The sequence below is a fragment of the Acanthochromis polyacanthus genome, chromosome 4 (assembly GCF_021347895.1).
Source record: "Acanthochromis polyacanthus isolate Apoly-LR-REF ecotype Palm Island chromosome 4, KAUST_Apoly_ChrSc, whole genome shotgun sequence".
In the NCBI taxonomy this organism is placed as follows: Eukaryota; Metazoa; Chordata; class Actinopteri; family Pomacentridae; genus Acanthochromis; species Acanthochromis polyacanthus.
In genome coordinates, this window is record NC_067116.1 from 4,878,665 (window position 1) to 4,889,349 (window position 10,685).

Sequence of the window (10,685 nt, forward strand, 5' to 3'; positions counted from 1 at the left end):
CCTGTAGAAGAACATCAATTAGACATGTCATTACTGTGGTTTTAACAGATTCGGTTCTGCACACAGGAAGCATGAATCAGCCAAAAGCCATGTTCAGAAATCCAGAAGCTCCAGAAGCTTTTGGATAAAGCTACTAACTGTGAAACCCTCCTGAGACCTCGTGATGTTTTTCTGACTGAATATGAAGAACAAACCTCAGACAGACGATTTCAGATCATTCCTGTCGTCCAGCAGCCACAGAACGTCTCAGAAGTCTGCAGTTTAAACCTAAAGTCCAGATAAAGTTCACTTAAACCAAACTACCTACGTCTACCTGCACTCAGAGTGTGGTCGTCACGGTAACACCATGACCGACTGACCCCCCCACCCCCTCAAAGGCAACAAGGAAACGACAGAGTGTGAAGGCCTCAGAAACAGGAGTGGCGGTCGGTGGCGTCCTCCCCGGGGCTGATGGGAAACCGTCCTGTCTATTTGAGGTCCAGCACCATGCTGGCCGGGTTCTCCAGGTAGTCCCTCCACAGGTTGGAGAAGCGGCACATGGTGGCTCCATCGATGATGCGATGATCCGCCGACCAGCTCACCTGCATGATGTGAGCTCGGACCACCTGACCGGCAGCATCGAACCGCGGCAGAACCTGGACAGGCAGACGGATGAGGTCAGAGTGGGCGGAGCTTCATCAGAAACACCTGAGGACTTTCTGTTGTGTCACGTGTTTCACATTTTTGGTCTTAGTCTTCATGAAGCCGATTTCATCACATCGCTTACTTCAAACACGGAAGTTTTAAACTCCAAACTAAGCTGTGTTTCTGCATTTAGTTCTCACTGTTTCATACAAAGCAGCAGGTTTTGGGGTTCAGAGGATGAAACTGTTGAACTTTTACATTTAAAGATGCTGCAGAGTCTAATGAGTGTTGATGTTGTGGATGTTCAAAGGGCTGAACTATGAAGACAGATTAGTGGGTTAGCAGGTTTACTGAACTCAGAGTTTTCAGCGTCATGAAGGTGGTTCTCTTTTCACCTGGTTAGATCTCCATGGCAACTGATGCTGCAAAGCTAAATCCCCATGGTAACAGATAGTATATGGAGCTAGATCTCCCACACTGGATGCATCCCATTGCCATGGAAATCTACGTATATTCAGCTGCTGATGATGGATAAAATACATGACGCATGTTTACCAGTTTTCTACCAGCATTCCAGTCTTGCAGTATTTGCAGTAGCAGCATTTTACTGTCACATCTTATTTTCCTCGTTGTTCTCCATTACAACAACCCGATGACTGAAGCAGCTGAACTCCATCGGTTTATTTATAGCAAAAGAGTCACAAACACCTTCATGATACTGCTCAACTCTGACTGAGGTTGTAGTTTTTGTCAAATCAATTTACACTAAAAGTCAGATACATCAGACTGGCTTCATAGTTCAGTCCTCAGGTCACCTGATGAAGGTCTGAATTCACCTGGATTTTTCCCAGAGCGCCGATGGCGACCTCAGGAGGAAGAATGACCGGCTTGGCGTACGTCCCTCCGATCTGGTTTAAACACATTCATGTTAAAGAGCAGAGCTGCTGTGTTGTTGTTGTGTTTCTGTTGTGTTTCTTCTTGTGTTGCTGCACTCACTGATCCGATGTTGGACAGCGTGAACGTTCCTCCACTCAGGTCGGCGGCACCCAGCTGTCCAGCAGCTCCCAGCGTTTGCAGACGGTTCAACTCCTGAGCGATCTCCAACACGCTGAGCAGCTGCACGTTCTTCACATTCGGAACCAGCAGACCCTGACTGGTGTCCATCGCCAGGCCGATGTTATGAGACGCCTGGAGGACAAAGGAAGTTCACACCTCGACACCACCACCTTCCCAGGAGCCCTGCACCTGAGGGGCCGGGTCTTACCTTGTACATGATGTTCTGGCAGGCTTCATCCACCGAGGCGTTGAGGATGGGGAAGTGGAGGAGGCCGAGGGAGGCGGCCTGGACCGATCAGAGCACAGCGTTAGCATCAACACCAACCTCTGAGCCAATCAGCAGCAACGTGTCGGCATCTCACCTTGATGAAGAACGGCATGTAGCTCAGTCTGACCCCCCGACTCTCAGACACTGACTTCAGCTCCGACCTCAGAGACACCAGTCGGCTCAGGTCCACCTCATCACAGTAACCAAAGTGAGGAATCTTTAGCGCCGCCGTCATCGTCTTCACCATCGCTTTGTGGAAACCTGGACAGACACGGTGAGACAAGTCAGAGACATGTTAAGACATACCAGAGACACAGTAAGAAAAGGCATTGTGAAGGCCATCGTAGGGCAGGTGGAGGGTTTAACGTGTGGAGAAGACATCAGGTCAAGTCCCTGCGTCCCCTCCATCCTCTGACCTTTGAGCGGCTCTGTCACGTCCTTTCCGGTGAAGACAGGTTTGGTGATTGGTGGAGGCTTTACAGCTGGTGGAACGCTGGCTGGCCTGGCAGCAGCAGCAGTAATGAAGGCAGCAGGGGGCGGAGTCTGGATCTCCTGGAATGGAGTTGGAGGCAAGATGGCGCCCGTCTGCTTCGCCAGGAAGTTCAGGATGTCCTCCTTCAGGATGCGTCCGTCCTTACCCGTCCCTACCACCTCGCTGAGCTTAATCTGAAGAAACAGACCAGTGAGAGGTCATACTGGGGACACTGGGAGAGTCGGGAACAGACTGGGGGGACAGACTCACGTTGTTCTCCATGGCGAGGCGTCTCACGGCGGGCGTGGCCTGGGTCTTGTGTCCTTTGATCTCCTGGTGGGTGTGTTCCTCTCGGGCCATGGCAGGCGTCTCCACCACGTCCTCCTCCTGAATCACCTCTGAACAGCGGTCACATGTTAGTCTCAGCAGAACCCCAGGACACAAAGTGGACCGGGTTCTGATGTCTCACCTGAATTCAACTCTGTCTCAATGTCCACCAGCGGTTTGCCGACCAGCGCAGTGGCGTCCACGTCGTAGTAGAGCTTCCTGATGACTCCGTCGTAGCGGCTGGTGATGGTGACCGACGCCTTGTCGCTCTGAACCTCACAGATGCTGTCAAACTGGGACACCTTGTCTCCTTCCTTCACATACCTGTCCAGGAAAGACGAAGGTCAGAAACACTGCAGGACTCAATCTGGTTTCTGTAGCATCAGGACAGTTCTGAGTAGTTCTGGTGATGTCAGGGTAGATTCTGCTGTATCAGGGTTGTTTTAGAGGTGTTAGGATAGTTTCTGCCATTTCAGGGTAGTTGTGGTGTTGTTAGGGTAGTATCTGTAGGATCAGGGCAGTTTTAGCTGCATTAGGGTAGTTTTTGACATATCAGGGTAGTTTTGGTGGTAGTTGGGTAGTTTCTGTGGTATCGAGGTTCTTCCTACAGTATCATGGTAGGTTTGGTGGTGTTAGGGTAGTTTTTGATGTATCAGGGCAGTTGTGGTGGTATTAGGGTAGTTTCTAGGGTACTTCCTGCAGCATCAGGATAGTTTTAAGGTTTAGCAGTTGGGCTTTAATGTGTTGCGCAGATTAATTAAGAGCTGCTCCTGTGGTTTACGGGTGGTTCTGGTAACATTCTGGTAATGTTCTGGTAACGTACCACTCCTTCACCGTCACCTCCATGATTCCCTCTCCGATGTCGGACAGTTTGAACTGGACGATCGGTCCGTGATTCACTGCAGCACAAAGAACAGCGTCTCCATCAGGTCTCAGACAGAATCATTAGACTCTGCTGATGGAAGCTGAAACCTGCTGATCTGGATTCTCTGAGTCACACACAAACTGAACCAGGAACAACCAGGAAATAACTCGCTGCGACTGGCAGGTTGCCATGGTAACTGCATCCCCTCCTGATGAAACAAACCAGCAGCTCGTTGTGGCTCCTGGTGTGTTTTGGTGAACTGAACAAGGCTCACAGACTCCACAACAACAGGCTGAACAAAATTATACTAGAAACAAGGAAACACATTCAGATGTTCCACCAGTGAAACAGAACCGATTCAGAACCGGTCAGCTGGTGCTGGTGGACTTACCCATGGCGGTGTGCAGCGTTCTGCAGCTGAACATCTGCAACTTTCTGTCCCATGTGGAGCTGAGCGGCTGCAGGTTTCTGACAGATCTGAAGGTCTGCAGCCGGAAACACCGACGGCGGTACTGCTGACTCACCTGGCAGGTAGAGAGGACGGTTAGCTCACCTGTACAGGTACACATCACCTGAACAACAACAGTTAGAGATCAGCTGTGCTCTAACAGACAGGTACAGGCGTCACTTCACAAAGACAGACTGAAACTTTCAGCTTCTACTGTCGGGCTGCATAGTTAAAAAATATTAATCTTCATTTTAGCTTATTGAAGTTCAATAAACTGCAAAACTAAAAAGCTCAGCTAACAGAAAACTCAGGCGCTTCCTAAACAACCCAGTCTCCAGAGAGTGGTCATGCTGCAGAGCTACAAGAGCAGAAAAACCAAAAACCAACCTTTGAAACAGATCATCATGTGCTGTTTGGAGGTAGTTTGGATTCATAACAACAACAAATCACATGCAGAGACTCTGACCGACTTGTTCTTCCAGCTAAAACAACAGACTGTGGCTCAATGAACACATAAAGAAAAACATCAGTAACACTCAGCGTCAGCTCAGATATCCACAGCCAGCCGCTCTATTTATATAACATCTTATCAGAAAATGACACGTAAAAGACAAACTACACAATAAAATACCTAAAATTATGTGAATAAAAACTCAGACAGTCTTAATGAAAGAAGTGGCAGTTTAAACCCGGCTTTATAAAATACAACAAAATAATTAAAAAGCACAACTAGAAGGTGAAAGAAGCTCTGTGGATTCATTTTTACATTAAGTAAAACATTCTGGTACGATAATTTGAACCGATCCTCCAAGAGATGCTCTGAACTGAAGTTTTTTTTTTTTTTTTTTTTACAGGGTTTCTGCAGAAATCGACCAGTCAAAATCAATGCACTTTAATGCTATACTGTAAAAATGTTATTGACACGACCGTGAACTCAACAAATTGCTGGAATTTATGTTTCCCCATTTCCCAGCTCTCCACCACCTGGTCCACCTGCCGGCCACTTTAAAAACATGCAGTTTGTGGGAATTGTACCCGACCAGCCGGAACAATCATTGCAGTGCTTTGGCATGTTTACACAGATGCACCTACCTGCCTAACTGCAGTCTATAATTACAGAAAATTATATTATTATTGTCAAATATTTTTCTTAAGAACTGCAGGAGGTATTATATTACCACTGAGATTGAAATTTGTTGATTTTAATGCCATTTAAGGCCTTAATTTTCACAAAACCACTCTAATGAATATTAAGGCTTTTTAAAGCCCTGCAGAAACCCTGTTTCAGTCTGACTTTGATGCAGGGATTAGTAGGAATGAAGCTCAACAGGAAATTAGAGCAGAACTCTGTTGATCAATGTGCAATAAAATATTGAATCTCGGAAATCAATATTAATTAATAGATTGATAAATAACTTCAATAAATCAAGCACTTCAGAGAACACTTCAACCACCTTAACTAGTACCGACCATACACCTGAAAACCTCTTAACACTTTAACTAGTACCTGCTATCAACCTCAATACCTCAGAGAACCCCTTAACTAGTACCTGACATGAACTTGAGCATCTCAGAGAACACTTTCATCACCTGTCACACACCTGAACACCTGTCTGGTAGCTTTTAACCGCTGTCAGCCTCAGTGACCCAGCAGCAGGCTGCTAGTTAGCTGTTAGCTCTGAGTCTGGTTGTATTTCATTCTGTCAGTTAGCATCACAGATAGCAAGCAGCTAGCAGGCTAAGCTACACGGAGCAGTCTGTTAGCATTAGCGGCTGTTAGCAGCAGAGCCGCCGTTAATCGGTGACAAGTTGTTAAAGTTAGTTTCCTACCAGCCGCCTGAAAACACTGAAGGAGCCTCTGGTCACCGCCGCCATCGTCCCTCTCTGCTACCGCTGCACGCCCCTCTCAGCAGCCAATCACCGCGCAGCTTCTTCTTCTTCTGTCTCCGGTAGGAGGCTCGGAGGATGGAGGTCACTCTGCCATCCTGCGGTCAGACTAGGAACATCACCCAGTGTTTTCAGGAACAGATCTGATCGGACCGCTTTTCTCTTCAGGGGTCGCCACAGCGAATCAATTCCCTCCATCTAACCTGTCTTCTGCATCCTCTTCTCTCACACCAACTACCTTCATGTCCTCTTTAACCACATCCATAAACCTCCTCTTTGGTCTTCCTCTAGGCCTCCTGCCTGGCAGTGGGAAACTCAGCATCCTTCCACCAATATATTCACTCTCTCTCCTCTGGACATGTCTGAACCATCTCAGTCTGGCCTCTCTGACTTTATCTCCAAAGCCTCTAACATGTGCTGTCCCTCTGATGTACTCATTCCTGATCCTATCCATCCTGGTCACTCCCAAAGAGAACCTCAGCATCTTCAGTTCTGCTACCTCCAGCTCTGCCTCCTGTCTTTTCCTCAGGGACACTGTCTCCAGACCAAACAACATGGCTGGTCTCACCACAGTTTTGTAAACCTTTCCTTTCATTTTAGCTGAAACTCTTCTGTCACACATCACACCTGACACTTTTCTCCAGCCGTTCCAGCCTGCCTGTACACGCTTCTTCACCTCTTTTCCACACTCTCCATTGCTCTGGACTGTTGACCCCAAGTACTTAAAATCCTCCACCTTCTTGATCTCTTCTCCCTGTAACCTCACTCTTCCACTTGGGTCCCTCTCATTCACACACAGATAATCCGTCTTGCTGCAGCTAACCTTCATTCCTCTCCTTTCCAGGGCAAACCTCCACGCCTCTAGCTTCTCCTCCACCTGTTCCCTGCTCTCACTACAGATCACAATGTCATCTGCAAACATCACCATCACCATAGCAAACAAGAAGGGGCTCAGAGCTGATCCCTGATGTACTCCCACCTCCACCTTGAACTCCTCTGTTACTCCTATAGCACACCTCACCACTGTCTTACAGTCCTCATACATGTCCTGCACCACTCTAACATACTTCTCTGCCACTCCAGACTTCCTCATACAAAACAACAGTTCCTCTCTGGGCACTCTGTCATAAGCTTTCTCCAGATCTACAAAGACACAATGCAGCTCCTTCTGACCTTCTTTGTACTTCTCTATCAACATCCTCAAAGCAAATATTGCATCTGTTGTACTCTTTCTTGGCATGAAACCATACTGCTGCTCACAGATGTTCACCTCTGCCCTTAGTCTAGCTTCAACTACTCTTTCCCATAGCTTCATCGTGTGGCTCATCAGCTTTATTCCTCTGTAGTTGCCACAACTCTGCACATCTCCCTTGTTCTTAAAGATGGGCACCAGCACACTTCTCCTCCATTCTTCGGGCATCTTCTCACTATCTAAGATCCTGTTGAACAACCCAGTCAGAAACTCTACTGCTACCTCTCCGAGACACTTCCATACCTCCACAGGTATATCATCAGGACCAAGTGCCTTTCCACGCTTCATCCTCTTCAATGCCCTCCTCACTTCATCCTTACTAATCTTTGCTACTTCCTGCTCCACAACAGTCACCTCTTCTACTCTTCATTCTCTCTCATTTTCCTCATTCATCAACTCTTCAAAGTACTCTTTCCATCTTCCCATCACACTATTGGCACCTGTCAACACACTTCCATCCTTATCCTTTATCACCCTAACCTGCTGCACGTCCTTCCCATCTCTGTCTCTCTGCCTTGCCAACCTGTACAGATCAGTCTCTCCCTCCTTACTGTCCAACCTAGCATACAAGTCATCATAAGCCCCTTGTTTGGCCTTTGCCACCTCTACTTTCACCTTAGGCTGCATCTCCCTGTACTCCTGTCTACTCTCTTCAGTCCTCTCAGTGTCCCATTTCTTCTTAGCTAACCTCTTTCTCTGGATCCACTCCTGCACCTCCTCATTCCACCACCAAGTCTCCTTATCTCCTTTCCTTCCAGATGACACACCAAGTACTCTCCGACCTGTCTCCCTGATCACATTTGCTGTAGTTGTCCAGTCATCTGGAAGCACCTCCTGACCATCCAAAGTCTGCCTCAAATCTTTCCTGAAAGTCATACAACACTCTTCCTTTTTCAGCTTCCACCATTTGGTCCTCTGCTCTGCCTTTGCCCTCTTCATCTTCTTCACCACCAGGGTCATCCTACACACCACCATCCTATGCTGTCTGGCTACACTCTCACCTGCCACTACTTTGCAGTCACTGATCTCCTTCAGATTACACCGTCTACACAAGATGTAGTCTCCCTGTGTGCTCCTACCTCCACTCTTATAGGTCACCCTATGTTCCTGCCTCTTCTGGAAGAAAGTATTCACTACAGCCATTTCCATCCTTTTTGCAAAGTCAACCACCATCTGTCCTTCTGCGTTCCTCTCCTGGATACCAAACCTGCCCATGACCTCCTCATCATCTCTGTTTCCTGCACCAACATGTCCATTGAAGTCTGCACCAATGACAACTCTCTCACTTCTAGGGATGCTCTGCATCACTTCATCAAGGTCCAACCAGAATTTCTGCTTCTCCTCCAGCTCACATCCTACCTGTGGAGCATACCCACTAACACCATTGAACATCACACCTTCGATTTCTAGCTTCAGGCTCATCACTCGATCTGACACTCTTTTTACCTCCAGGACATTCCTAACAAACTCCTCCTTCAAGATAACTCCTACTCCATTTCTCTTCCTATCTACACCATGATAGAACAACTTGAACCCTGCTCCTAAACTTCTAGCTTTACTACCTTTCCACCTGGTCTCCTGGACACACAGTATGTCCACCTTCCTCCTCTGCATCATGTCAACCAGCTCTCTACCTTTTCCTGTCATAGTTCCAACATTCAAAGTCCCTACTCTCAGTCCTAGACTCTTGGTGTTCCTCTTCTCTCTCTTCCTACGAACACACCTTCCTCCCCTCCTTCTTCGACCAACAGTCGTCCATTTTGCACCGGCACCCTGTAGGTCGACAGAACTGATGGCGGTCGTTGTTCGACCGATCTGGTATGGAAGTCATACATTTGATTCGCATGTTTGATTTGGCCAACGTTTTACGTCGGATGCCCTTTCTGCCACAACCCTCTGTATTTATCCGGGCTTGAGACCGGCATAATAAGACACTGGCTTGTGTCCCCTTGCGGCTACATTAAAAGCTGAAAGGAAAAGAAGATCTGATCGGACCGGAGAGCCTTTAGAGCAAGGGTGTCAAAGATGCGGCCCGCGGTTCAATAGCGGTCCTCCAGAGGGTCCAATCCGGTCCTCAAAGTGTAAAAATTACAGAGAAGACATTAACTGCAGATTGTACATTAGTAAAACTATAAATTTAAAATCATTTCTAGACCATGACAAGTTGTTTGGATCATAAAGTAAAATACTAGATTGCATATTTTTGACATTTTGTGTCTTATTTTTGTAGTAGTTTGTCTTGTTTTGTTGTTTTTGTCTGACTTTTGTCGTTTGTCTAATGTTTTTGTCGTTTTGTTTTTCTTTTTTATCTCGCTTGTGTCGTTTGTGCATTTTTTTGAAATTTTGTAACTTTGTTGTCTAATGTATTGTCTCTTTTTTGTCTTATCTCATGTTGTTTGTCTATTTTTTCGTCATTTTTAATCTCCTTTTTGTAATTTTTTGTTTTTTTGTCTATTTTTGTCGACTTTTGTCATTCGTCTCATGTTTTTGTCATTTTGTTTCTCATTTTTGTTGTTTTGTTTCACGTTTTTGTCACTTTGTTTCTGGTTTTTGTCGTTTTATGTTTCCTTTTGTCTTGTTTGTGTTTTTGTCTCATTTTTGTCGTTTTATCTTTTGCATTATTTCTTTTTTCTGTGTAGTGTTTTAAAATGTTTTTATGTCTTGCGTGTGTTGTTTGCCTATGTTTTTGTTGTTTTGTTTCTCGCTCTTGTCATTTTTTGTCTCGTTTGTGTCAATTCTTTGTCCCTTTGGAGCTTCTTGTGTAATTTTTTGTCTCTTTTTTGTATTATTGTGTGTCGTTTGTCTCATTAAACTGAATCAAAACTAGTCAAGTTAGTCAGTCGCATCTGATGGAATTGATGACATGAAAAAAGTTCTTCCTCAGGCTCTCTCCATCCAACATTGCAGTCAGAAGTTTTTTGCCTTCCAGACCAGTGTCTTCTTGTAACACCTTCCTCTCAGCCCTTCTGACAGCATCAGATTTCCATAGGAACGACCAGCTGCTTCGTTGTCTCTCTCCACATGTCCATCCAGGGCTGGTCTTTGTTGCCTAATGGTGATTGGCCGGTGTGGATGTGAGGCATACAGCGACTTGTTGGTGAGTTGTGATTTCCAGGAGATATTTTGTACCATCCATGACATTCTGGTTTAAGTCACATCAATTCTTTTTGAGAGTGTCTTCATTAATGACCAGGAGTCAGATCCATAAAGTAAGATGAATTCCACTGATGCCTTAAATACTCTCATAGATACCCGTACTTTTGACAGAGAGTTCAGTGCTCCCCAAGCTTTACCAGTTTTTGTTTCTTTATAATGTGTTGTGTTGGTGTAGCCTCCAAGATAGGAAATCATCAACTTTTTCAATTTCAAACCCATCTAGCAATCAGGAAAAGTCCAATCTGTGTTGTTTCTCGCTCTAGCTGAAAGATCATATACTTCTTTTGTGCCCATTAGCAGTAATGTTGGGAAGGAGCACTCATCGAAGAG

The 10,685-nt window shown here is 46.0% G+C and overlaps 1 protein-coding gene across 1 annotated transcript; it reads right to left on the reverse strand.

Moving 5' to 3' along the window:
- Positions 1 to 25: 25 nt before the first annotated feature.
- On the reverse strand, positions 26 to 6,010 carry dbt (dihydrolipoamide branched chain transacylase E2). Its single transcript, XM_022209077.2, has 11 exons — positions 5,891 to 6,010; positions 4,004 to 4,136; positions 3,571 to 3,646; positions 2,890 to 3,071; positions 2,691 to 2,818; positions 2,365 to 2,614; positions 2,043 to 2,209; positions 1,889 to 1,966; positions 1,621 to 1,812; positions 1,461 to 1,532; positions 26 to 635 (listed from the first exon to the last, which is right to left on the reverse strand). The coding sequence occupies exons 1-11, from the start codon at positions 5,933 to 5,935 to the stop codon at positions 468 to 470; spliced, it is 1,491 nt and encodes a 496-aa protein (XP_022064769.1). The 5' UTR covers positions 5,936 to 6,010; the 3' UTR covers positions 26 to 467.
- Between the last annotated feature and the right edge of the window lie 4,675 nt (positions 6,011 to 10,685).

What these genes read in the sequence shown, in the direction of transcription:
- dbt (XM_022209077.2), bottom strand. Translation starts at nt 5,935, where the DNA reads ATGGCGGCGGTGACCAGAGGCTCCTTCAGTGTTTTCAGGCGGCTG. An exon ending in GAGGTGACGGTGAAGGAGTG is followed by an intron (nt 3,072 to 3,570) that starts GTACGTTACCAG and finishes TTTCCTGGACAG; the next exon opens with GTATGTGAAGGAAGGAGACA. An exon ending in CGCTGTCCAACATCGGATCA is followed by an intron (nt 1,533 to 1,620) that starts GTGAGTGCAGCA and finishes TGTTTAAACCAG; the next exon opens with ATCGGAGGGACGTACGCCAA.